This window comes from Symphalangus syndactylus, chromosome 14 (assembly GCF_028878055.3).
Source record: "Symphalangus syndactylus isolate Jambi chromosome 14, NHGRI_mSymSyn1-v2.1_pri, whole genome shotgun sequence".
NCBI classification, from domain to species: Eukaryota; Metazoa; Chordata; class Mammalia; order Primates; family Hylobatidae; genus Symphalangus; species Symphalangus syndactylus.
In genome coordinates this window covers 93757947-93785897 of record NC_072436.2, presented here as the reverse complement: position 1 = coordinate 93785897, position 27951 = coordinate 93757947, and the positions used below count along the sequence as shown (strand labels likewise).

The window sequence follows — 27951 nt, the reverse complement described above, 5'->3', positions numbered from 1 at the left end:
CGTGTCTAGTAAAACTACAGAAGGAAAAACCCAGTCTTCCGGCAGATGGAGCGGAAAGGGAAAGAAATCCATCACCATACTAAAGCAGTTGTCCAGTTTAATTAGTAGTGGGAAGAAGGGAAAAATACAGAAAACAAAGGATGAAGGAGAGGGAAAAGGGAAGAAGCAAGGGGAAAAGAAATAAAGGAAATGTCCAATAAAGACCAGGAAGGAAGGTCCGCAGGTGGAGACGTACGTGAGGGCAGGGAGAGAAGGGTAGGAAGAGGGAACCAGAGGGGCACGAAGGCCTGGGATTAGAGAGCGGTGGGAAAAGGGTAGCGGGCCTGGTGAGGGGAGCAGGAGCCAGGCCGGCAAGGGGCAGACGATCTTACCGAGGCTGTGATGAATGATTCTCCACGCACCAGGTCTTCCCTTATTGTGGTGGAGGCGGTGGCGACGGCTGGCTGGTCCATGGTGGCCTCCTCTCTCTCTAGGCTGAACCTGACGTCCGGTTGCTAGGAGGCGGATGTGGCCCGTGGGCTCCCGAGCGCGCGCGCCGGGAAGCGCGCCGGAGGACCCGCCAGGTTTGTCTTTAGTGCTGGGGGAAGGGAGGCGGGCACGCAGTTTGAGGTCCCGCGCGAAGACCTGCGCAGAGAAAAACCCTCGAAAAGAGACAGTTACGAAAGCATGTGAGAAGAAAATCTAGAGGGCTCTGGAGTTGCCAGAGAGCCCTCCGAAGGGCTTGAGCGTACCCACAATCTCCATTAGTTCGCTTCCAATCCACCACCAATCCCACACCCCAGACAGGCAGGCAGTGTGCTTGGTAGGCATGCTTAGAGAAATCTGCCTTAGCACCCACTTTCTAAGATTGTTTCTAAGCTCCTCCAAATAGAAACTCTGGGGCTGACTTCTCTTGCCTCTGACTTGCAGAGTGGAGTGAGCACCAGACACAGCCGGTTTCACTAGCTGTGAAACCACAGACCACCCCATTCTTCTCAGTATAGACCCTTTTTATTGTCAGCCTCTCTAGGCTGTAGCTTCTTCTTAACCTAGGAACATTCTCACCTTTAAAAACAAACCCTCCACAACCTTAATTTCATTTTATACAGTACCTACTGTACCCCAGGGACTTCACACACATTAGTCTCATTTAATCTTCACACCAAACCTACAAAGTAGGTATTAGTCCCATTTTCTGGATGAGGAAACAAAGGTTTCCTTGGACGTTTAGCACAGTTCACTCAGCATCACACACAAATGGCAGAACCAGAATTAAAATTCAGACCTGACTCTAGAGCTCCACTGCCCTGTACCATGAAGTTTCTGCTTCCCTTTACAAACTTTCAAGAGTAATATGGACTCTTTTCTCACTTCCCATACTTTCCTAAAAACATCTTAATCTGGCCTGCACACAGCTTTTAATTAAAATTGCACTTAAACTCACCAGGGATCCAAGTGCCAAATCCAGTGGGGATTTTCAGCTCTTATGAAACTTGACCTTCAATTTTCATTGCTGCATTGATTATTCCCTCATTCTTGAATCACTCTCTTCCCTTGACTACCAGGACTTGGACGCTGGTTGCATATAATGACTTATTCTGTGCTTATTTCCTGGTCTATAGAGAAGGGGATAATAAAATTGGTACCTATCCACATAGGTTATAAAGAAGATTAACTTGAAATGTTCACAACCATGTCCGGCACAATGCAGTCAGTAAATGTGAGCTGTCATTACCTTTAGGACAAAAGCAACATTTACAATCCAGTCTCTCACCTCCCTTTTTTTTTTGAAACGAAGTCTCACTCTGTTGCCCAGGCTGGAGTGCAGTGGCGCGATCTCAGCTCACTGCAACCTCGGCCTCCCGAGTAGCTGGGACTACAGGCGCCTGCCACGATGCCTGGCTAATTTTTGTATTTTTAGTAGAGACGGGGTTTCACCATATTGGTCAGGCTGGTCTTGAACTCCTGACCTCATGATCCACCCACTTCGGTCCCCCAAAGTGTTGGGATTACAGGCGTAAACCACCACGCCCGGCCACTTCTCTCCCTTATTAGCATGGCATGCTCTGCTGTATCATGCTTGCAAAAACCCCAAGCATGCCGTCTTCACATTTCTATTTGTCTCCACATACGCTAGCTCTTCTGCATGAAATACTATTCCTTTCTTTGACCACCTGGAAAATCTCAAGGGTCAACTCCTCTGAGTAGACCTCTAAGCCTAATCCACTAAGTCCCAAAGGACCCCGTGCCTGTCATTGTTGGAAGATTCATTTTATGACAAATCGTTTCTCCTCTAATTTTAAACACCCAAAACACGGGGTTTTTAATTGACCCCTTTGAACACAAGGACTAAAATATTTGTTGAATAAACCACTGACTAGTTTTCCCCTCTAAGTAAATCCAAGACTAGATTACAACAGTGCTTTTCAAAAATTGGTATGTATACAAAATATCTGATGATCTTGTTAAAAAGCAGATTGATTCCAATTCTGAGGCAGGACCTAAGATTCTGCATTTCCAACAAGCTCCTGGGTGATTCTGTGGGTGACTTTTTGAGGAGCAAGAGACTAGAGGACTTCACCTAGTTTCTTAAAATACTGGGATTCTAAATTCATTTAACATAGCCTTAAAAAAAAAAAAAAGGCACTAGATTTAAAATGAACAACTGAAATTAGAAAGCGAAGAGGCAATACCAAAGTTCTCACAAATGTTAAGAGATTAATCCAGTCCATTCCCTGTGCCTCATTTCATTTTCTTATTTTAGCTGAGCCTGTAAAACTGGCTCAGCAGACTAGGGACTGGTACCCTCGAGACTAAAAGAATATGAAAGGTACAGAGAAGTCCAGAAACCCATACAAGGTGTGACATTAGAGATGGGAACATCTAGATGAGAAAACAGTTTAAGTATCTCAAAAATAGAAACAGCATGGGTCAATGATTTCAAGGACTATCCACAAAGCAGATTAAGCATGTAGGATAAACAAAATGTTCCTTTAAGAAAATTGTCTTATATAGTATCACTAAGATTTATTTCCAAATTATCATAAGTTTCAAAAAGGGAGAGAGGCATTTCTCTTGAGAATACAAATCTATAATAGAGCTCAACAGTGCCTCTGTTACATATCAGATCTTTAAAATTGTTGCCGTCTTCTAAAAATTTTAGGAAAATACGTTACACCAAGGGTGATATTTAACTGCAATAGTGATGGTTTATTGGGAGAATCATTTGAGAGCAAACATGCCAGACAGTATTATGGTTGGTACAATTACCAAAATCCTATTAATATAATACTAATAGTATGGTTAAGATTTGAAGGTGGGGCTGGGCGAGGTGGCTCACACCTGTAATCTAGTACTTTGGGAGGCCGAGGTGGGCGGATCACAAGGTCAGGAGTTTGAGACCAGCCTGGCCAACATAGTAAAACCCTGTCTCTTCTAAAAATACAAATTAACCGGGTGTGGTGGCGGGCGCCTGTGATCCCAGCTACTCGGGAGGCTGACGCAGAATTGCTTGAACCCGGGAGGAGGAAGCTGCAGTGAGCCGAGATTGCGCCACTGCACTCCAGCCCAGACAACAGTGCTAGAGTCCATCTAAAAAAAACAAAAACAAAAACACAACTTGAAGGTGATATCACAGTCCTGGGTTCCAATAGGATTATGTTGTAGGAAGCATTGGAACAGATTTGAACCCAGCTCATTATGACTACAGTTAAATTATACAATCATTCTACACTTGTTTCCTGTAAAATCGAGATGCCAAGACTTCATGACTTCTGTAAAGATTTCAACAATAGAAATGACCAATTATGACATACAAGAACCCAAAAAATGTTTCTCCTACCTTTGTTGTCCTTGTTATATATACCTTGATATCAATTTATATAAACCTCATTGTTGATACTGGAAAAACACCAATTGACTGCCCAAGTCCCTCATTTTTCAGGGTCATAACTGGTTTAATAGCACAATTAATGGAACACTTAATGCAAATGCCAAGGACAATGCTAAAGGCCTTACTTTCATTATTTCACTTAACTTTTAAAAAAGGCCGGGCGCGGTGGCTCAAGCCTGTAATCCCAGCACTTTGGGAGGCCGAGGCGGGCAGATCACGAGGTCAGGAGATCGAGACCATCCTGGCTAACACAGTGAAACCCCATCTCTACTAAAAATACAAAAAATTAGCCGGACGTGTTGGCAGGCGCCTGTAGTCCCAGCTACTCGGGAGGCTGAGGCAGGAGAATGGCATGAACCCGGGAGGCGGAGCTTGCAGTGAGCCGAGATCGCGCCATTGCACTCCCGCCTGGGAGACAGAGCAAGACTCCGTCTCAAAAAAAAAAAAAAAAAAAAACTTTTAAAAAAGCCCCACTCATAATCCCAGCACTTTGGGAGGATGAGGTGGGAGGATCACTTGAGCCCAGGAGTTCAAGACCAACCTGGGCAACATACATAATGAATCCCTGTCTCTACAAAAAACAAACCTTGTTTGGATTTCCTTTTGACAAAACTTACTACATCCAATTAAGGGGAGGAGAGTGCACATCTAAAATCTTCCTATTTAACTGATTACCCGAGTATGTGATACCATTAGAACTATCAATGCCTGTAACTTCCCTTGTTCTAAAACATACTAATAGTAGTATTAAAATAGTCAATGGGCCAGTAACCTGCCAAATAATGAATTACCCCTGGGAAATTAAAGACCTAGTGGCTCTAATAACCAGTTAACAATTACACTCAATGTTTTAATCTTGGCTCTGGTTTGCTATGGAATCTTTCATTAAGCATTTAAAAGGTGGTTTTAAAAAATAAAAACCTGATAACCACCTTTGGAGTAGCTCAAATTATAGAGAAAGCAATGGTAGAAGCCAGCAAAAACTCAAACAAGGTGTAGTCATTGCCAATTTACTCCTAAAGACATTTTTGTAAAATATTGCAGATGGGCAAGCTGAAAATTCTCATCGTATAGAATTAAAAAGCACAATGAATAAAATATTAGTTAATAAAACTATAAGGATGCTCACCCCAGCTAGATGTGTTTTTTTTTTTTTGAACATGCAAACATTTAAAACATCATTGCACAGCTTAAGTCAACATGGACAAATGCCAAAGTTGAAAAATATAAAGGTAGGACACAGTAAATACCTACTTTATGCCAATTCCCATGCTAGGTACACTTAAGTTTTTGAGTCTTTCATTTGAGCCTTTCGAAGTTGTCAAATACAATCTGGATAAAGAAACAAAAAACTTGCCCCTTTTCCCATGACTGCCACCATCTTGTTCTGCGGGCACAGAGGGAACTCACAGGTGTTCTGGGTCTAACACAGTAGCACAATACGACAGGCATAGTGGTGGAGGAATGTTGTGGGCACACATGATGGTGACCCCCAAAAGGTGACTACACTAAGCCAGCCCCCATAGATCCCCATCTTTTTGGCCTTCCTCTTCAATCTCTCCTTAGTTACACCCCTTATTTTGTTCCTCTTATTTTCTGTGCTTCTTTCCCTCTTTTCTCACTTTTCCAATCCTTTTCTCCTTTTCCCTTCACTATTTCTGCCACCCATCTCCATATGCTTCCCCATACAAGAAAAAATTATCTAGTACCAAGCAGAAACCAATGCCATATTTTATTTTCAAAATTATTAGACTTCAACAGTTAAATGACTCAGATGCAGAGCAACCATTGGGTAAATTGTAATTTTTTTATTGGAAAACAAATATACAACTTGGAATGGATTTTGAGGCAAATTGTGCCATAAGCAGATTTTAAGTGGCTAAACAAAGTTTAAAAAGCAAGTAACAATAAAAGAAAATGTTTCTGGTACAGGACCAGCAGTACAAAAAAATAGTGTACGAGTACCTGGATAATACACCCGTTTTGCAATAGTGCAACTTTTAAGTACATATTGTTGACTGTCCATAGTCCACGCAGAGTTACAACTCCACACTTCAACAACAACATGCTGACAGTTCCTAAAGAAAACTACTTTAAAAAAGGCATAACCCAGATGTTCCCTCATTTGACCAACTCCATCTAAGTTTAGATGTGCAGAAGGGCTTAGATATATCCAGAGTAAGCCACATGCAACATGTTACTTGATCAATTTTCTAAAATAAGGTTTTAGGACAATGACAGTAAGATAAGGGAAGAAAACATGGAGGAATGAAGTCCTAATTACTATACATGCATATTTTTTTGACAGTAGGGAGAAACCGTTTACAGATAAGTTACAAACAAAGAAAAGGCAAATAAACAATTTTGTACAAGAAATTTAACACATTCTGTACAAGGTCTTCACTTTGCTGTCATCATTTGTACAAACTCTGAAAAACAAGAAGTACACAAAAAATTTGAGTCAATAGCAAAAGACAAAAAAAAAAAAAATCACATTTACTCAATTACTGAGTACTCCTTCCATTCCTCTCTTTCCTCAGAATTAACATTAAGTACAGAGGGAAGCTAGTTTATTGCCCAGGCTGGAACTTCATTAACCATTAACTATTCAGGATTATTAATAAGAGCCAAATTAACGCTTTAGATAGGCCAATATAAAAAGAGCATTCTTGGCTCTATCTTAGTTTAGACTTGAATTTTAAGTCTGCTGGATTACAAGACAATATTCTAAATTCAGTGCTATGGGCTAGGTTTAATTTTTATAACATTAAATTTTATGCTCTTTTCTAAGTTAAGTAGTTACATCATGAAAAACATACAAAGTTTTACTGAAAATCCTTCAATTTCTAAATGCCTTGCTTCCTGATATGGCCATCTTAAAGTTAATAGATACAATACTTTTGAAGCACACGTAAACTGCAGTTTCAGACTAAAGCCAATTAAAGAAAAAAGATAATACAGTGCGGGGAAAGAAAGTCACATTAATTTCATTTTAGGAAACTCGTAATAAGTTTGCTTTCCACATTGTTCCACAATCCAACACAAACACTGAACAGTGCTTCTCAAACTTTATATATGAATCACCCAAGAATCCTATTAAAATGCTGATTCCAGGTGTAGGGGCAGAACCCGATAGTAAGTATTTCTAAATTAAGTTCTCAAGTCAGAGCAATGTTACCTAGTCTGTAGACAACACTCTGAATTTTAAGAAGGTTAAATATAAGTAACTGTTTTAGCATCCTAATTTGGGGGGAAGGGTCACTAATTTCGATCAGTTACCTAACAAGCACCTTTTATCTTAAAAATCAAAGTGAAGAATGTGGTGATGAAAGTGAAAGATTTACCTTCATAGTTTACTTGACCATCACCATCAATATCTGCTTCCCTGATCATTTCATCAACTTCTTCATCTGTTAACTTCTCTCCAAGGTTTGTCATCACATGGCGAAGTTCTGCAGCACTAATATAGCCATTGCCATCCTAGCAAAAAATTTAGTATAGTTTCTGAGTAAAATTAGACTTGAGAGTTGGAATGGAAATTTATTAAGTTTACTACTAAATTTCACACTGGGGGAAAAACATACTTTAGAAATGCATACAAATCTACACAGTTGACCTACAAATGTCATTAAGAGCCAAGCAAAATGTCCTATATTGAAATTACTATTTCCTAGTCCCAAAGTCAAGTGACACCTCCTTTGACAAGATGAATGCAATACATATATTAGAAAATCTATACTGAATTCTTAAAAAGCTTTTGCTTGATAATTAAAATACGTTGGTAAATCGTCAAAAAAAAAAAGTCTTCATGCGTCCTGGTATCTTCATTTCATCCTCAAAATTTAACATATCCAGTCCTTGACCCACCTTATCAAACACACGGAATGCTTCTCTAATTTCTTCTTCACTGTCTGTGTCTTTCATTTTTCTTGCCATCATTGTCAGAAATTCAGGGAAGTCAATTGTGCCATTACCTGAAATGGTTTAGTTGAAACATCAAAGCAGAATGTAAGTATCACTTCTTCAACCCCTCCCACCCCCCAAAATTAAAGACTTACCATCAGCATCTACTTCATTAATCATGTCCTGTAACTCTGCTTCTGTGGGATTCTGCCCAAGAGACCTCATAACAGTTCCCAATTCCTTTGTTGTTATAGTTCCATCACCATCTTTGTCAAATAGCGAAAAAGCTTCTTTGAATTCTGTTTGAAAGAAAGACCACAATCCAAATACACAGATTAATAATAAAATGTAACCTGAATGAAATGTATTAACTCTTAAAGCTTACTCAGTGGTGGGATCGTGCCAGTGAATAGCCACTGCACTTCAGCCTGGCCAAACTCTAAGACCCCATGTCTCAGAAAAACCCAAAAACTTTAAATGGAAAAATACCAATGGAGGTAGCAATTGAAATGTGACTTTGATTCCTAAAGATTAACCAATCTTTATGATACCTTATGATAATATTTCAAATATATCTTTGGCCAATCATACCACTGTACTTTCATGCTGATCTAAATAAAATTATCCTAGGTTTACAGAGGAAAAGAACCAAATCCCCAAATGACTGGCTCCTCTATCTGTCACTGAAGCTGCTCTGTGGAACATAATTCAAAATTACAGACCTAACCTACACTCACAAAACAAAAATAAGACTATTGGTAACCAAATATGTATTTCTACAGAGTAATTAAACTGTTTCTGTATACTGTGTTTAGAATTAGCCACTACGTCTAAATCAATCACCTACTAAATTACAACAGGCTACTTTCCCTTTCTAGTAATGCAGGAGAAGGGACTATATAAACAGTCTATAACAATGGGCTGATCAAGATATGAAATGTCCAGTTTTCGCTAAATATATGTCACTGAGAACAAAGATCATTTTGAGCTTTCTTTGGAATATTAAAACCCCAACCTTATATAGTGAAACTGATTATTCCTTAAGATCTTGTTGTGATAGTTATGTTCCTTCTTGCTGTTTTTTGTTTTGTTTTGTTTTTTGTTTTTTTTTTGAGACGGAGTTTCGCTCTTGTTGCCCAGGCTGGAGTGCAATGGTGCAATCTCGGCCCGCCGCAACCTCTACCTCCCAGGATCAAGCAATTCTCCTGCCTCAGCCTCCCAAGTAGCTGGAATTACAGGCATGCACCACCACGCCCAGCTAATTTTCTATTTTTAGTAGAGATGGGGTTTCTCCACGTTGGTCAGGCTGGCCTCGAACTCCCAACCTCAGGTGATCCGCCTGCCTCTGCCTCCCAAAGTGCTGGGATTACAGGGCATGAGGCACTGTGCCCGGCTATATGTTCCTTCTAATACATCACTAGATTACATGGAAACCTCCTGCTGGTGCAACACTCCAGACTACCTGGCTTCATTCACCATTTACAGATAAAGAAACTAAAACAGGCCAGGTGCAGTGGCTCACACCTGTAATCCTAGCACTTTGGGAGGCCAAGGTGGGCGGACTGCCTGAGCTCAGGAGTTCCAGACCAGCCTGAGAAACACGGTGAAACCCCGTCTCTACTAAAACACACACACACACACACCCGAGAAACACGGTGAAACCCCATCTCTACTAAAACACACACACAACACACACCCCTAGCTGGGTGTGGTGGCGTGCGCCTGTAGTCCCAGCTACTTGGGAGGCTGCGGCAGGAGAACTGCTTGAACCCGAGAGGCGGAGGTTGCAGTGAGCCGAGATCACGCCACTGCACTCCAGCTTGGGCGACAGAGTGAGACTTGTCTCCAAAAAGAGAAAGAAACTAAAGCAGACTAACTTTGATACTGCAAAGTTATACCAATGAGTAAATAATACAGCTAGTATTTTCCAAGTAAGTCATTTTCCAGAAGATATTAGACCCTATCAGCAAACGAATACAGAAAGTTTCCAAATTCATGGGGCCATTAAGCTTTCCCAACATAGGCATACATTTGAGAATGTTTATGTGACACATTTAAGAAATGGTGTACCTTCTTTACAGTCCAAGGCCAATTTATTCCCTGCCTGCTTATCCCTACTCCAATTCGCATACACCTTCCAGTTTCATTCCATATTACCTCTTCCCTGGACTCAACTATTCTTCCACTAATTTGCCCATTAACACGTAAGTATCTTCACATCGCTTAGCCTAAAACTAAACTGAAACCTTAGTTATATTTTAAGTGCTTGCCCTTATCCCTTCCCGAATTTTAGAAGGCACTACTACTCATACCAATTTCCTATCTCCAAACAATCCACTATTTTAAAATGACATACCACTCCAACTCACCTGAAAATGCTGAGTTTACCAATGACCACTAGGTCAGTCACCCAATCCATCAAGTATGTTTCAGTGTGAAGCCATATGGCATAAAAACTAAAATGAGATTTTGTAACTTGACTACTGGGTTAGAATTTCCTAGCTCTGTTCCTTCTTCTGGCAATGCAATCTGGACAAGTTACTAAACCTTTCTGCCTCAGCTTCCTCATTTCTGTGAAATGACATAAATGTGCCAAGTGGGGTGACACAGTATACCATGCCCACAAGGGGTATTCACCTGGTCATCCCCCATAAAAAAATTAGTATGTGTAAAACACTTAGAACTATGTCCAACAAATAAATACTTAATAAATGTCAAGATAAAGACTATCTCATTTTCTTGCAGCATCCAAAACTGCATGGAAAAACTCTCAAAACTTCTCTTGGCCTTCATAACAGTACTTTGATTTTCCTCCTACCTACCACATACTACCAAAGGCTCTTACTCCTGTCTCTTATGTCTAGATGTGACCAATTTTATCCTTTTTTTCCACTCCTTGGCCACTTTATCTATACCCACTTACAACCAAGATATCTTTAGTCTACCCATCTCGCTCAATAAATATCTTTATTTCTGGCTGTCTACAGGATATAGCTCCCCTGGCTGATCACAAGCAAAACATGAAAATGAATTCTATACTCCCAAGCAACCCCTAAAGATACTAGCAAAAGCCCAAGAGCCACTTTTAACTCTTTCAGTCTGAAATCTGTCAACAAGTCTCCAATTCTATCATTTAAATACCGCCTGATTTTTCCTCCATCTCTACAACCAGTATTTTGGTTCAAGGCTCCATCATCCTTTGCCGGGGCTATTACAATTGCCTCCTAACTGCATTCTTTCTTATTTAAATATTACTGGTTTGTAGAGGAACTCACCTAATACCAATCAGAAGGTTCGTACCACACTAATTGATTTTATGAAAATAGTATACAGTGCTAACCTAGACCAACCTAATGACAAAAATAGATCAGGGAGTCTCCACCTATAAATAGCACAATTGATAAAGACATTTCAATTTTACTGTTTTTAAACAGAATGTAGAAATATCTAGAAATACATACATTGGAGTTCAGACACATTGCACCTTTCACCTAATATAGGTTACAAGAAAATTAAGACATTGAGGTATTTGTTTATATTACATTCTCTGCTATGGGTATCTTTTACCACCACCATTAGGTGCCTAAATTCCCAATGTTTAATTAGCAGTAATCACCTATTATAACAAAAAGCTAAGTACTGGAAGATGCATAGTGTAAGATTATGTATAACTTTCAGGAAATTTAAAAATCTAGTTAACACTTAAAATGTTTGCTAGAATAAGTTAAAATGCAGAAAATAAAACCGTATCTATGCTAATACTATTTGTTATTCATTCAAGAAAGGAACAAATAACATTTCTTTTAAAGGTCAAGGTTTATTCCAAATTTCTACTTGTATTTTTATACTAAAGAGTAAAAAATACCTGTAAAAACTCAAAATAATAAACCCCAAAGTAAAATTTTAATTCACCTGCCTTTACAGTTTACCTGTACTTCAAAACTAGCACAATCTTTATGTATACAAGCATATAATTCTAAACAGTAACTCCCAGGAACGACTTGAAATTAATCGAAGAGTCAAAACCTAAACACACAATAAAGAAAACAGGTCCTGAATGCCACAGAACAGCTATCTTCTACGTAATTGATAGGTATAAGGAAACTACCAAAATCCATTTTAGCTGACCAAATTGAAACTTCCAGAAAAATCTATTACTCAAGTTTTATTTATTCATTAGCAACCTCAAGGCCCTTCCCTAATTAGTTTATTACCTAAATATATAATTTTATTAAAATAACATGTTTTAAAAATTTTATTAAAATAGGTTATCACAAGACAATTACAAAACAAATCAAATGACTGTTTATTAACTTCTATTTCTTCACAAAATTCTGAACTTAATAATCCCTTAAAGATCATGTACTGGATGGAACTCTTTTGGCACTTCATGCAATTGTTGCTATACATTGAGTAATATTATTATTTTTATCAAACAAATTTGGACCTTGAAAATTTAATGAAAGTTTAGGTACAGACTTCTTAAGGAAAAAAATACTGTACATTTTTCCTATCAATACTGTACATTTTTCCTATCAGTCTTCCAAAAGTCAAACAGCAACAACTAATGACATCATGGCAGAGTTATCAACAAAATGAACTTGTTAGTGATGTCATACTAGACTGGAATGCTCTATACAACCAAGTAATATAAAAAATTTTAGGCCGGGTGCAGTGGCTCATGCCTATAATCCCAACACTTTGGAAGGTCGAGGTAAGCGGATCACCTGACATCAGGAGTTCAAGACCAGCCTGGCCAACATGGTGAAACCCCATCTCTCCTAAAAATACAAAAACTAGCCGGGCGTGGTGGTGCGCGCCTGTAATCCCAGCTACTTGGGAGACTGAGCCAGGAGAATCGCTTGAAGTTGGACGGCAAAGGTTGCAGTGAGCCAAGATCATGCTACTGCATTCCAGCCTGGGCAAGAGAGTGAAGCTCTGTCTCAAAAAATTTAGTAACTTCATCTAAACAAGGATGTTGGTGGTCACCAGCACTTAACAAATTAAAAAAAAAAAAATTTCTTTCTTTTTTTTTTTTTTTTGAGACAGGGTCTTGCTGTGTTGCCCAGACTGGTCTTGAACTCCAGGGCTCAAGCAATTCCACTGCCTCAGCCTCCAAAAGTGTTGGGATTAGACAGGCACCACCACGCCCAGCCACCAACAATTACAATTTACCAGATTAAAAAATTGCCTTCATCTCAAAGGTAAACACTGAAATATACCAAATTTGGGAGGAAGGGACTTGGAGAGTAGGCAGAAATCTTAGGATAGTAGTGCCCTAGAACTTTACGTTACACACTCACTGAGAATAACATTTACTCAAGAAATATTTCAATGATTACTATGTAGCAGGTACTGGGCCTACAAAGTAGAACAAAAAGGTCCCTGACTGCACATGATTTTTATTTTAGTAGCATAAAAGTTTTGGTTCCTCTGCCCTAAATCTTAACTGAAACCTGGAGGTCCAAGGAATGGCTTTAAAGAAATCTGTGGTCTAGGAAAAGGTGGAGTAAGAAGAGAACCTAAGAACAGATTTTTTTCCCTCTACTCCCACTGGAAACCTAATTTTATGATGAAAGCCAAGAAAAGACAGGATTTAACTTAAAGACAATAAAGAGAACAGGTCCTGAATGTCACGGTTTTGATGAACCACAAGTATTCTTTATAAGAATTCTATCAGGCCGGGCATGGTGGCTCACACCTGTAATCCCAGCACTTTGGGAGGCCGAGGCGGGTGGATCACCTGAGGTTGCGAGTTTGAGACCAGCCTGACCAACATGGAGAAACCCCATCTCTACTAAAAATACAAAAATAGCCAGGTGGTACATGCCTCTAATCCCAGTTACTCGGGAGGCTGAAGCAGAATTGCTTGAACCCGGGAGACGGAGGTTACGCCATTGCATTCCAGCCTGGGCAACAAGAGTGAAACTGTCTCAAAAAAAATTTAAAAATAAAAATGCTATCAATCACTGAAGAGGGATAGGGATCCTCTTATATTCAATAGACACAAACTTTTTTGTTTTTTGAGACGAAGTCTCGCTGTTGCCCAGGTTGGAGTGCAGGGGCACGATCTCGCCTCACTGCAACCTCTGCCTCCCAGGTTCAAGTGATTCTCCTGCCTCAGCCTCCTGAGTAGCTGGGATTACAGGCACACGCCACCACGCCTGGCTAATTTTTGTATTTTTAGGAGAGACGGGGTTTTACCACGTTGGCCAGGCTGGTCACGAACTCCTGACCTCAAGTGATCCGCCTCGGTCTCCCAAAGTGCTGGAATTACAAACGTGAGCCACTGCGCCCGGCCAACAAACTTTCTTTTTAAAGAGTTGTGTGTTTAGGAGAGCAGACCATCAACTATGCAATAGGCACACTGACTAACACGTTTTCTACCCTAAAGTGAACATGCTGTACTGCATACAGTAAGTGCCACTACCTGACTGGGAATATTGAGAAATGTATTAGAGAAGGTCAGAGTTTAAGAGTGAAGTATTAGATAGCCTGAGATAGTTTGGGAAGGAGACAGTATATTTATAAAAAAAACTACTTCAGAAAAACATTTGGATGATACATTTACTTTGTAGAGATGGAGTCTCACTATGTTGCCCAGGCTGGTCTCAAACTCCCGGGCTCAAGTGATCCTGCTGCCTCAGCCTCCCAAAGTGATAAGATTACCAGCCATCAGGCCCAGTCTGTTTTTTTTTTTTTTTTTTTTTTTTGAGGAGACGTGAGATCAAATAGGTGATACCTTTAAAACAGTGTTAACTCAACAAAAAATTATTCCCAAAACTGTTTGCTTTTTGTTCATAACATTCAATACATGTAATTTACCAACCTCAGAAAGTAAAAACTAAGTTTAAGTCAAATTACACAATAAATAAAAATAAAACCTGCTTAAATTTGTCTTTAATAATAATAGCTTTCTACCTACAGTCCTATCAAACAGTATTTGAGGTGACTAGTGTAATTCTAGTATCCCCCAAATTTCTATATGCTTATGGGAAGTGGGGAGCTTGCTTTAAATGGGCTATATAGTTCCAACTGGGCTTCTCAGTTTTCTCCAGCATTAGAAAAAGTGCTCAAGTGCTTTTGAGCTCTTATCAAACCCTTCCTGCTTACTGTGAAAACTGGCAAATAAACTGCTTGGTGCTCGTGCTAATAAAAGTCTCAAATGAAAACAAAGGAATAGTTTGCAAAGCATTTCAACACTACAATAAAAACAAAACAAAAAAACAACTCCAGCAAGGGGGGGGGGGAAGTTTCCCCAACATTGACATTAACCAGCCATCTCAAGTATAAGGATAAATCAAAAGTATTAATGTTCTATGGCATGGCATAAAGAGAACATGACATCAGGTTTTATGTAATAATTTTGCATACTTCCATAGCAAACTAAAAGGGACAAAATTTAAGCAGCTTCATTTCAACAGCTGTCACTGCTTTTTAAGAGAAAAATCCATACTGCTACAGTGACATTTATAAAATAGAATGCCAACCTCTTAAATTTTTTCACTTGAGAAATGGTTATTCCCTGATTGATTATATATGCAATTCTTAGGTTAAAATGTTAGCTAATTTTAACTAGGGTAAATTCAATGTTCCTTTTTTGATTCTCCATTTCAAGTTGCCTTAGTTACTTCTTGGCTTCCTTTTCTAGAGTGTCAGCTAGCCCAGAATTCCTGTTCTATACTAAGGTAGTCTTCAGAAAACAAAACAAAGACCAACACTACACCACAAGGCTCCAAAGTATATCCACGCAGACTAAAATACATGTCTTTAATTACAATTAGCCCCGCACATCTTCCATCAGCAAGTTTACAATCCCACTTGCCAAAGCAGGTTGAATTACTGTATTATATTATACCCATATGTTAGTATCCATGACATATACCAAAGTCAGTTATTTCATATAAGTCTCTTATCCTGACATTGGCTATTCAATTTATAATAACAATCTAATGGGTACAACCTAGCTGAGTATTTCTCACCTGCAATCTGCTCTTCAGTCAGTTGGTCAGCCTACAAAGAGATCAAAGAGGTAGGTTAGTGACTTGAGAGTATGTAGATTAGCAGTTACAGAAACAAGTTTAAAACCTTTCAAGGGTTACCATGTACTGTTTCATTTAGTCCAGCAACAAACACATCTGGGTAGAAAATGCACACATCTGGTTTATCTTCAAAGCTAAGCTGTCTTAACTCCAAGTTTAAGATATACAAATACTTCAGAATATTTTTGAAAGTATACTTTAGAATCCAATGGAAACATTGCTTCCTTTTTCAATGTTAGAATAGCTAAACTTAAGCTCACTTCTATTCCAGATATAAATCACCAGAAATTCCCACTGAATCAAAATGCTTCAGGATCACAAAATGAAAATTACTCCCACAAATGGCTAAACATTGTTTTGAAATTAAAGTGATTAAAAAAAAAAAAAGGCACAACAAGCTTTTATTCCTTCTCACCCAGCAGGCAAAATGCAAAGAATCCAGAGCTCTGAACTACAATACTATAATATTTACCAAATGTTTGAAAGTTCAGCCATCCATTTTCTCTTGGTTTTTAAAATCTCAAAGTAACCCTAAGGCTTGTGATTTTTTTTTAATAGCACTTGGTTTTCTTCAGAAAATATTTTCTGCCATTTGCTAAAACCCATTATAAATTTTATCCTTTTTTTTTTTTTTTTTTTTTTTCTGAGATGGGGTCTTTCTCTGTCCCCCAGGCTAGAGTGCAGTGGCGCAATCTCGGCTCACTGCAAGCTCCGCCTCCCGGGTTCACGCCATTCTCCAGCCTCAGCCTCCCGAGTAGCTGGGACTACAGGCGCCTGCCAACACACCCGGCTAATTTTTTGTATTTTTAGTAGAGACGGGGTTTCACCGTGTTAGCCAGGATGGTCTCGATCTCCTGACCTCGTGATCCGCCCACCTCGGCCTCCCAAATTGCTGGGATTACAAGCTTGAGGCACCGCGCCCGGCCTCAATTTTATCCTTATTCAATCTTAATAACAACCTTATAATGGTATTATCCCCTATCTTACAGCTAAGGAATGAGGCTAGGTTAAGTGGGAGTGGGGCAGACAAAATTAGTAGAACCAAGATAAAGCACTAAGGTGTCAGACATACCCAGTAACTTTCAGCTTTTAATTCAGAGCACCGTAATATATAAAGATGATTGCAAAATATCCAGACACCTTGTTGTATTCTTTGAACATGCACTTTCTTTCACTGCTTATTAGTATATACATCCATGAAGCAACTGCTTAGGGGGTATTGAGAAGCACAGACAAGAAATAGCCTCCTATCTAAAATCCCTACCAACACGGGAGTCAAGTGTACAATGATTAATCCATTCATTTATTTGTAGGCAAAAGAAAAATAAACATTGCCTGGCTTCATTCTTTTTAAATGAACACACCCCTGGGAAAAGTAACACCTTAATGTGGAATGGCTTCACATTTTCTCTAGGGCACAACATGAGAAAATTCGAGAAGGAATCCAGAAAGTAGTTTATTTTCCCTGCTCAACAATTTTTATTTGACCACGATGTAAATAAAATTCATTAAAAAAAAAAAAAAAAAGCTGGTAACTTAAAATTGAAGAGCCAATAATTAGGTTCAAATACAGAGTTTGTAAAATAAAATATGTATCCACTTTTATCCCTAAAGTCCAAATCCTCCGCCAACAAATATTTGGTGTGAAGTCAGTCACAGATTGTTTACCCAAGGATTAAGGTTTAAAATCCAGTAAATCTACTCAGTTATTTACTTTGTATTAATAGAAGCTACGTTACTTCAGTTTATTGCATTTTGCAGGACTTCCATCATTCCTGAAAGGAAGGGCAACCTGGCATGCATGGCGTGGGGGGAAAAGCATCAAGTTCTGAGTCACAGGCTAGTATCCCAGCTCTGCCATTTAATAGCTGTGTGACCTTGGATGTGGTACTCATCCTCTCAGTCAACTTCATTTGTAGCACAAGAATAACAATATGTACCTTGCAGGGTTGTTGTGCAAAGTGAGATGCTATGTACAAAGCTAACCTAAAGAGTTAAATGGTAACCATTATTTTATATAAATTAACTAAAGAACCTACAATGTTAAATATCAACCTGACAAGCTCAACTTCCACACAGAATGTAGGCATGCATGGCATTTATTAAGCCCTTTATGGTAAGCCTACTCTATTCAATGTTAACTTTGTTTAAGCTGAGAAAATTTATGCAAACTAAATCCACAAGGTGCAACCCAGCGACAGATGCAGCAGGTGACATCACTTTAAGACTAAAAAAAACTTGAACTAAATGTGTGGCAGACACTGCAGCCTGTGTGAAAGCTGAAGGATCCTGTACTCTGTACAGGAAAGGAGACAGGTTTGTTCTCTCTACATGGTGGGGAGGGGGGATGAGATTTTGGGAAGGCTACCATATATGAAACATGAGAGGCCTTAGGAAGAAACGAGGATGTTAGCAATTAAGGAACCACTGTCCAATTTTGCTTGGAAAGTCTAAATTTAGGGACCTCAGACCATCACCATCTTGTCTAACTCCCTACCTCTAAGCAAATGCAATCTTGGAAGAGAGATCACAAAAATGAGCTTCAAGGAATGAACTAAGCACCCAAGAGACTAAATTACTCACGTAACCTGAAAGCTCTCAATTTTGCTTGGAAGGTTGAGAAGCTTTTTGTATTTACTACTTATCCAAAGTTCAGGTTTTAGAATAAACTTTTACCAGCAATATCCAGATTAAAGTCTACTATAAATCAAGAAGACTTCCTAGCACTAACTTTCCCAACTGCTACAAAGGCGAATAAATTTGGTTCTTCCTTGTTTCCATGGAGTGCGATTTTCTTAGAAGAACCAGAAGAATTATACTTTTTGGAAAACTCAAGCTTATTAACATGTATGTTTATCTCAGTAAAGTGAAGAATAATTCACTAGAGAGATGACTTGTTCTTTCTTACTCCCTTATTTCTGTAGCTATTGATGTAATTCTTCCCACTGCTCTTGCCACTCCAGAGAAAGTTCCTAGGCATTAGTATACTCTCAGGTTCCTCCCTAGACCTCCTGTACTACAATGTTCATTTTGGAGAACCATAGGTAATCTGTCAACACTAAGAAGCACGACCCTGTATTACATTAGTGACCTGAAGTGAATACATTATGTACCTATCAAACATTTCCTACATGCCATTCAAAAGTATGCACGAATACTATTGGAGTTTATCTAGTGAAAGGTGGTGTTCTTATCTGAATAAATGTGTGAGCCCATAGGTTTGAAATGGAACACAAACTGCTATCCTTCATCCATTCCTGTCTGTTCATTCCCATCAGGTGCTACTTTGATACAACAAAGGATTCCTACGTGAAGTTTTTTTCTACAATTATGGAAGCCAGCATATTTGTTTTACCTATATCAAAAGCAATCTAAATTATTCATTAGGGTAAAAAGACACCTAATTCTGAAGAATAGTACTTACATAGCATCTCTCACCAAAAGATCACTGGAACAAAATGGCTTCATAAAAATTAGGGCTATTACTAAAGGCCTAAATTCTAGCTGAAGCTAGAGCTTTCTATATTTTAAAAGAGCCAAATCCTTTGATCTTCTGAGCCTAACAGAAATAGGCCTTGGCACTTATAAGAACAATTATTTAGACTCAAGTGACAAACATTTTCTACCTTTTTACATCTTTTACTTACCTAATCACCCTGGCCTCAGTCCTCTTGAAGCAATCCCGTTTTCGGTGAGCATATGTTGACTACATGGAAACTCAAGAGTTACATGAGCAATCTTACTTTCCTTCCATATAAAATTTTTTATACTTTAACTTGGGGTCCTAATTTTTTTATTTTTTGAGAGACAGGGTCTCACTCTGTTGCCCAGGGAGTGCAGTGGTGTGATCATAGCTCACTACAGTCTCCAACTCCCGGGCCCAAGATGATCCTCCTGCCTCAGCCCATTGAGTAGCCAGGACTACACGCACAGGCCACTAAGTCCGGCTAATTTTTTTTTAATTGGATTCTTAATTTAAAATCTCAGTCCTCTAATTATGAAGTTATCTGAAGGCAATTTTCAAACTTACTAATGGTATCTGTCAATTTTTATTAAGATTTTTTTTCGACTTTGTCTCTTATAGTAAGAGCTGTCAATTTAACAGAAAACCCCCAAAGCAGCAGTGATGCAAACAGTAACTACAAAAGCTTAACACTGAGCAAGGGACCACAAAAATGCGTAGATAACCAACTCTATCAAGAAAAATCTATTCGAATTACTGATTCAATTATCAAAACTGATTAAAGAAAACTTTATCCTTCATTTATTTAAGAAAAAAAAAGCTTACTCCACAACTTGTAATGTTTATTACATATGCCTATAACTACATTTTAAAGCAAATGTAACCAGCACATTCAAATTCAGAATAATATTTGAAGTATCAAGATGAAGCGAATGCATCAAACGTCAATGAACACTAGTTTTATTTAAGGTGAACTCCTCTCCCCACACCCATACACGCTGGAGGTTTCAGTTGGCAAGGATCCCCAACTCCTGTTTAAGATGTCACCTTGCCTCCTGGACACACCCATCGCTGTAACCACTTGGCAGAGGAACCACAAAGTAAGTATCACAGATTACCGCCCTTATTAGGTGGTTTTTTTTTTTTTTTTCTCCAGGAAAGAACATGCTCTCCCAGTCTGAGGTGACCGGAAAATGCTTTAAAAAATTCCCTGCTCCTCCCCCGCATACACTCTTCCATCACAGTATTTGACAGACAGACATCATACAAACGAAGTGTACGTCAAAACGACCTGGCAACTTCTACACGGAATTTAGGGGTCGTTTTCAAAGCAGCAGAAGGGGAGCAATGTTTTTATGTGGTCGTGGTTCTTGAATATTAGGGCTGCACGCTGTTTTCAAGAATAGAATAGAGACGGGGCTCTTCAAAGGCATCCATCCAATTGTTACAAGACCGACTTTCAGAAGGCAGTCACTCCGGAGCTTGCTTCCCTCCAGCGGGGAACAGGAAACGCCTTGCAGAACCCTAGCTGGAGCCGAACACTTTCCCTAACAAGATGTATATTGCGAGGATGCGCCCCAGACTTCAGGAGTAAAGTTAATTTCTTTCAAAGACAGACACTTTAAAAAGCAACTTTTTTAAAGCATCCGGCCTGGGTGGTGGAAGACGCCCCAGGGCCCCAGATGGAGCAAGAAGATTAGGGTTGCCAGAGGGGGATGGGAAACCGTCGAAGCTCCCCTCCCCCGCCCATCCCCGCCAACGGCCCCGCAGCGCCACAGAGATCTCCGCAGTCCTGCAGGTGCCAGCACAGCAGCTGGAGCTCAAGCGGGACCGAGCGGGGCGGCGGCTCCGGGTCCCGCGCGGCGCTAGCCCGCCCCGCCCCGCCCCCACCGGCCGCTCCCTGCGCCGCGCGGGCTCGGCCCACACAGCGCGCCGCCCGCCCGCGCGCCCCCTGGATCCCGACACGCGGAGTACGCGGGCTAACTGCGGCGCCGGCGCTCGCCCCAGGGCCCCGCGCGCTCCTCCCGCCCCCTGGGCGCATGGCGGCCGCAAGCGGACAAAGGCGCTTCCTGGCGCTCGCACTAACCGTCGGTTGGGTGGATTGAATCCGGCCCCAGCTTGACCTTTCCAGACGCCCGACAGAAGGCTCTCTGCGCTCCCTCTCTCCCTTCCTTCACTTTCTCTCCTTCCCGTGCACTGGGCTGTCCCTCATCCCGGACCCATCCTCCTCCAGCCAAGCCCCCGAGGAGCTTCGCCACCTCGGGATCTGTGCGTCCGGCCCTCAACTCACTAGAGGAAGCCCCCCTCAGGAGAATGGGGGTGGGGGAGCACCTGCGACACAACCGTCGCGGGCATCCCTGGCCTCTTTCGCGCCATCCCTCTGGCAGAAACCACTCCTTGAAGGTGTAAGGGAGGCGAGTTTCCTTTCTTTAGTCAGTTCGCCCCAGTCTCTACCCCCCACAGGCCCAGCGCCGGCAGCTCAGCGATGCACTCACCATGCTGCAAGCGCTACCGGTTTCCGAGACGCGACCACACAACCACTCAGTTCGCTCTCTCCCCTCGGACTAATTCGCCTCCTCCGCCCCCAGCGCCTCATAAACACCTCCCTCCGCCAGATCCCTCCGCCGCATCCAGATAACGGAACATCGCAAACGAGTCCCGGCCAACCCCCTCCCCTCAAACTCTTCTCGGGACCCCTTTCTTCACAGTTATTTGGTCGATGAGGCAAGAGATCAAGGAAAGTGGGCGAAAGGATGACGTAAATGGGTTTCATTTCCAGCGAGCCGTTAAAAGGCCGGTGGAGCGGCTCCTGAGGGGCGCTACTTTGCGGCGCGGAGGAGCATCGTGGCGGCGATGCGTAACTAGATAGTCGTTGAGACGGCCTCTGATTGGCTGGTTTGTACCTGCAATGCGTCACTGGGACTCGCAGCCGCCGCCGGGACGCGGTGCGGCTTCTGCCGTTGCTGCTCGGGCCGCGCTGTCCTGGCAACTGCGCCAGGCGGCAGGGTCTCCTACTCTGCCCTTGGCTGAAGAACCTTCCTCTTCCACGTATCCTTCCCTGCCACACTCACCCACTTTCCCGCCCCTTATTAAGGGGTAGACGAAAACACCTTAAGCCGATAAAGATTGAAGCTGAAAGATTCCGATAAACGCGTACCCTGAACTCAGGTTTTTAACCTAGTGTTTTGGCCTGATGGAAGCCGCACGTTCTTCATTTCACGCCGTCACAAAACCCATGTAAATCTGCACACGGGCAAATGTAGCTGTTCAGTTGGCAGGCTAATCTCAAGTTTATACTTCCTCTTCGCGTTCTTTGCCAGGGGTAATTTACCAGAAAAGAAAAGTAACTCAAAAGTCACAGTATCCGAGCTTCAGTGGGATAAGTCTCTTGAAATGGCCCCTTGTTATCGTGGGGTTAAAGGGTTCTGGGTTGGACAGAGCTGGGCATGAGTTAGTTGGGTCCCTCTCTCAGATGCGTGACCTTGGGTGAGTCATTTAATTTTTAGCCTCACTTGTAAAATACAGGCAATAAGACCTATCTCGAAAGAATATTGTGGGAATTAGAATTATGCAAAGATTAGAATTAATGTAAAGTGTTAAAGTACCTGGCAGAGGGTAGGACTCCAAAAATTGGTCACTATAATATGCCTTCCCCTTCATAGGAAATTTGCCCTGTTGGGTTTCTAACTCCACAGATTTAAATGAATATTTTAAAAACCACATAAAAACGGCCGGGCGCGGTGGCTCACGCTTGTAATCCCAGCACTTTGGGAGGCCGAGGCGGGCGGATCACAAGGTCAGGAGATCGAGACCACGGTGAAACCCCGTCTCTACTAAAAATACAAAAAAATTAGCCGGGCGTGGTGGCGGGCGCCTGTAGTCCCAGCTACTCGGAGAGGCTGAGGCAGGAGAATGGCGTGAACCCGGGAGGCGGAGCTTGCAGTGAGCCGAGATTGTGCCACTGCACTCCAGCCTGGGCGACAGAGCGAGACTCCGTCTCAAAAAAAAAAAAAAAAAAAAACACACATAAAAACTAACTCCTTGGTCCCATCCAAAATAAACAAAGGTGTACATACCTGAAATATTTAACAGGTGGATAGTGAACACCTACTGTGTGAACTCGGTTTGATTATAATTGTAACTATAGAAGGGCTTACGAGATGCAGAGGTGAGGATCTTAGTCCTCTATAGAGGTTCCAAAAAGGGTTCCTAGAGAAGATAACTCCTAAATTGTCTAACGTTATAAAATGGGCTAGGAAAAAGCAGGGAGGAAAGAAGGGAGCAAGTTCTGGGTCAAGTAAGTAACAGCAAAGGCCCAGAGGTGTGTAATCGCATGGTATGATGGAAGAGTTGCAAGGGGATAGGCATTACTAAAGCCCAAAGTAGACAGCCAGCCCCGTTAGGCAGAGAGGAGGACTCTGGGAAATTAAAGAGGAATAAGGTTTAAATCTCAAAATGCAGTTCCTTAAGAAGATTGTTGGTAGAATCCAGCTCAGAAAAAAAAAAAAAATCATCACAGGCCATATCAAGGTCTGAGAATTTTCCAGTAAAAAGCACAAGCATGTGGACCTTTAAAACCCAGTGAACAGCATTTTTTGCAAGCCAAGGTGAAATCTTGCCTACTGAAGACAGCTCCCTACAGAACATTGCCCTGCCCAGCAAGACCATTTCTGATGCTAACAGCTATCTGCACCCACTTGGAAGGCTTCAGTGGAATTTAACCTCCTTTAGCCAAGTTAGACATTTTCTCACACCATCAAAAATCTTTTCTTTGCCAGGCCAGAGGTGGTCCTCTTTCTTTCAGTCATGCAAACCAGGCATTAAATGCTCTTCCAATTAGCATTGGCAACCCTGTGACCTTCTTTTCAGATGAATGACCAGTCAGTGCAAACTCAGGACCCTGTGCTTCTATTGTCCTTGCTAATGTGGTGACGTAATGATGGTGGGGGGAAAGGAGATTTAGTTAACTTTATCCTGTGAATGAAATACCATTAAGACAGAATGTTACTTAAAAGCGGGCACCTCTGCTTCAGAATCTGAGCTGAAAAGGGAGCCCTAAGGCCTCCATTTCATTACTCTGCATTCTGGTAGCTTCCAGGTCTTTCCAAGGTATTCCTCAGAAATTTGTCTCTGATTCCTCCTCAAATCCTCAGATGGAAGAGCTATCAATGATCTTTTCTTTCGACTTAGTCACTAAAAATACTCTCTTTACACAGTACCCCATTAGTATGCAGTGATTTTACTGCATGAAATTTTTAATGATGGGAAATTGAATGACAAAATGAATAATCACCTCCTCTAGAAAATGAATTTTTAAAAAGATTGATGTCTAGCATATAACAAGTGCATCGTTAAGTCTGAAATACAGGTGCATGCTCAGAGATGTATGTATCCATCTCTGGAGTTTAAAGGCTCCAGGAGCTTTTAAACAAATATTTAGGAGTGAAATACGTTTGTTACAGCAGATACATAAAAGTCTTCCCAGGTTTCTTAGGTTGAATTTCCATAAAGCCTCTCTTGCAGAACTTTCCTTGCTGACCTCTCTTAAAAGAGAAAGAAAATGAGAAAAAAGTCAAGAGTTACATTTAAAGCCATTGTGGTTTACGTGTATTTGAGACTGTTTCAAGTCGATTTATTTATAGAGCATTTGTCTTCCACAACATGATATACAGTGTTGCCTGACTTTGGCAATTGCCACTGAGAAAGTTGGTGATGACCAACATGTCAAGGCCTAGGAGGTGGTTGCCTTTGACTTTTCCTGTCCTGACTGGTAAGACCTTACAGCTCTCTGCCTTTGCCCATGTTGGGAAAGTGAGAATGTACTTCCTTTCCACACCTCTTCCTCAATTTGTAGGTCAGCGATAACACAAGCCCTATCCTTTGACACTTCCTTCCCATAGCTTCCCTCCTCCAGCCATCTGTGCTAATGACCAAGGTGAAGGGCAAAGGGACAATCACAGTAGCATTTTTTTTTTAAGACAGGGTCTCACCGTCACCCAGGCTGGAGTACAGTGGTGTAATCATAGCTTGCTATAGCCTCACTCTTGGGCTCAAGTTATCCTCCCGCCTCAGCTTCCTAAGTAGCTGGGACTACAGGCATACACCGCTGCACCCAGCTAATTTTTTTTTTTTTTTTTTTTTTTTTTTTTTGAGACAGAGTCTCGCTCTGTCGCCCAGGCTGGAGTGCAGTGGCACAATCTTGGCTCACTGCAAGCTCTGCCTCCTGGGTTCACGCCCATTCTCCTGCCTCAGCCTCCCCAGCAGCTGGGACTACAGGTGCATGCCGCCACGCCCAGCTAATTTTTTTGTATTTTTAGTAGAGACGGGGTTTCACTGTGTTAGCCAGGATGGTCTCGATCTCCCGACCTCGTGATCCGCCTGCCTCGGCCTCCCAAAGTGCTGGGATTACAGGCATGAGCCACCGCGCCCGCCAACTCATTTTATTGAGATGGAGTCTCTCTTTGTCATCCAGGCTGGAGCGCAGTGGCATGATCTCAGGTCACAGTAACCTCCACCTTCCAGGTTCAAGCAATTCTGCTGCCTCAGCCTCCTGAGTAGCTGGGATTACAGGCATCCACCATGACGCCCGGCTTATTTTTGTATTTTTAGTAAAGATGGGGTTTCACCATGTTGGCCAGGCTGGTCTTGAACTCCTGATCTCAAGTGATCCACTCACCTCAACCTCCCAAAGTGCTGAGATAACAGGCGTGGGTCACCGCACCCCACCTAGACTCTTAATTCCTTTAATCTAGATCAGTTCTCCCACCTTTGCTTGTTTATTCATGACATTGATATTTTTGAAGACTCAGGACAGTTTTCTTTTAAAATGTTTACATTTTAGATTTGTCTGATTGTTTCCTCATAGTGTTATTTAACTTGTGCCTCTATCTCTCTGCATTTCCTATAAACTACAATTTAGTCTAAAGGCTTGACAAGATTAAGGTTGAAGACTTTTGGCAAAAATACTTCGCAGGTAATATTTGTGTATTTCACACTGCATACTCTCAAGAGCATCTAATAGCAATTGTTCCACTATTAGTGATGATATATTTGATCACTTAGTTATGATGACATTTACCAGACATCACCATTTACATTTCCCACTTTAATTAAGTCATCTTATAAAGTCATCTATGGGGCAAAGCTCTGTCTTTGTGTGAATATTCTGTTTCCCCAAATCTTTACCTAGTGATTTTATCACCCATTGATGATCCTTGTCTAAATCAATAATTACATTGTAGGTTGAAAAATTATGGTTTTTCTATTCTGTAATCCCTTCTACGTGTACTACCTAGCATTCTTTTTGTAAAGAAGTACTTTCTTTTTCATTTCTGTCTTGTTGTAAGCATTACTATTGACTGGCAGAATTTTTTTTTTTCTAATTCAGTGTATTATAATCAGTTAGATTCACATTAATTTTTGGTGCTCAAGTTGTCTCAAATTTGGCCAGTATGAACTATTCAAGCAGCTCCTGTGTCCTTTTATCTTTTTGATATGTCTCCATCCATTTTTGGGTACTTTCTTGCTTTCTGGCACAAAATGTTCCAGACTCACCTTGTACTTTCTCTGCTTGGACCCAGGGTCAGCATTTTATTCAAGGATCCTCAGAGACTTTTAATGCATCCTTTTTTTTTTTTTACATTCTAAACTTTAAAAAAGTCACCATTTTATATATTTTGCACTCATCCTGTCCATAAACACTTCAATGGCTCTCCCTAGGTCAGAAACGTTTCTTCTCAATACAGCCTTTATCCTGAACGCTTGCTCTCAACACTCAATTCTTCATGCCATCTCTGTGTAGCTCCTTCAGTTCTTCCCCAAGGTGTCCTATTTGGGGGTGTAAAAAGTGAGCACTGGCTCAAACTGGAATATGGATAATATCATAAAGCCCACTGGGAAGCGGCAGGTGAAAGGTTGAGATGGGCAGGGCCTGGACAAAAGAAAAGCATGGACCCTCAGCCAGCAGGATGCAATTTTAACTGCCTTTGGCAGAGAGGCCACATCTTCCCACAGCCCCCACTCTCATCTTCACACTCGCTGCTGCTGCTGCTGCTGGTGTTGCTGCTGCTTTGTGCCGCCTTTCTGGGAGGCAGAGAAGCCTTGGAAAGAACAGAAGCTTTGCTTTATTTTAAGAGTTCAATACTTGGTCTCCTTAGGGAGACCCCAAGGTCAGGAGAGAAAAAGAGTGACCGCCATTGCCTCAGTTCCCCATTCCAATATTCATACAAACCCATAAGACTATTATTTTGACTATTTGTACTCATGTTAATTTTCTCTTGTGTTCAAGTTTATTTGAATATATTTTGTCTTATATACAGCCATACCACCCTGAATGCACCCAATCTTGTCTGAATATATTTGGTCTAAGTTTACTGTGTCTCTTAGTAGTAAATAAAACTGGAATAATTTTACTTGCCAGTGATTCTTAGTTAACTTTATCATATTAAAACTTTTAATTGTGACCAAAAGGTCTCCTTCAGCAGCATCCTTCTGTGTCAAGTGAAATTATCTCCAGCAAGCCCTGCGTTCTATTTCCCCTCCCCAGCAAGGACCTCATGGGCTGCGCTGTTTTCTGTCTCCGAGTCACTTGACATTGTATAGGGGACCCCACGTTGCACAGGGACTACTCAGGAAGTAGAGATTTGCATCCACATCACCACCAACTAGCTCTG

At 41.2% G+C, this 27951-nt stretch overlaps 2 protein-coding genes across 12 annotated transcripts in view; both read right to left on the bottom strand.

Moving 5' to 3' along the window:
- STPG4 (sperm-tail PG-rich repeat containing 4) overlaps positions 1 to 4296 on the bottom strand; it is a 65059-nt gene extending 60763 nt beyond the window's left edge. For 2 of the 9 annotated variants that reach the window (XM_063618060.1, XM_063618061.1), the window contains exons 1-2: positions 3433 to 4296; positions 372 to 1595 (exon numbers count right to left, since the gene is read on the bottom strand). In XM_063618060.1, the coding sequence (XP_063474130.1) occupies positions 372 to 452 (81 nt within the window). In that variant the 5' untranslated portion in view covers positions 453 to 1595; positions 3433 to 4296. Of the gene's footprint in view, positions 1 to 371; positions 1596 to 3432 lie in introns of those variants that run through there. The other 7 variants (XM_063618057.1, XM_063618056.1, XM_063618055.1 and 4 more) reach the window with 7 other exon arrangements.
- A 1363-nt stretch (positions 4297 to 5659) lies between these two features.
- CALM2 (calmodulin 2) lies at positions 5660 to 21958 on the bottom strand. Of its 3 annotated transcripts, XM_055240873.1 has the most exons (7): positions 21775 to 21958; positions 17757 to 17802; positions 15757 to 15787; positions 7930 to 8073; positions 7739 to 7845; positions 7216 to 7351; positions 5660 to 6300 (listed from the first exon to the last, which is right to left on the bottom strand). In XM_055240873.1, exons 1-7 carry the CDS (start codon positions 21873 to 21875, stop codon positions 6272 to 6274), a joined length of 594 nt encoding a protein of 197 aa, XP_055096848.1. In that variant the 5' UTR covers positions 21876 to 21958; the 3' UTR covers positions 5660 to 6271. The 3 variants fall into 3 exon arrangements, with proteins under 3 accessions (XP_055096848.1, XP_055096849.1, XP_063474134.1); XM_055240874.2 differs by lacking the exon at positions 17757 to 17802 and having other exon boundaries at positions 21775 to 21915; XM_063618064.1 differs by lacking the exon at positions 17757 to 17802 and having other exon boundaries at positions 5660 to 7351; positions 21775 to 21889.
- Between the last annotated feature and the right edge of the window lie 5993 nt (positions 21959 to 27951).

Excerpts from the sequence above, each read along its gene's own strand:
- CALM2 (XM_055240873.1), bottom strand. The coding sequence starts at position 21,875 with ATGAGGCGCTGGGGGCGGAGGAGGCGAATTAGTCCGAGGGGAGAGAGC. Across the intron at positions 7,846-7,929 it reads TAATGAAGTAGATGCTGATG|GTAATGGCACAATTGACTTC; the intron begins GTAAGTCTTTAA and ends AAACCATTTCAG. Across the intron at positions 7,352-7,738 it reads CATTCCGTGTGTTTGATAAG|GATGGCAATGGCTATATTAG; the intron begins GTGGGTCAAGGA and ends ATTTTTTGCTAG.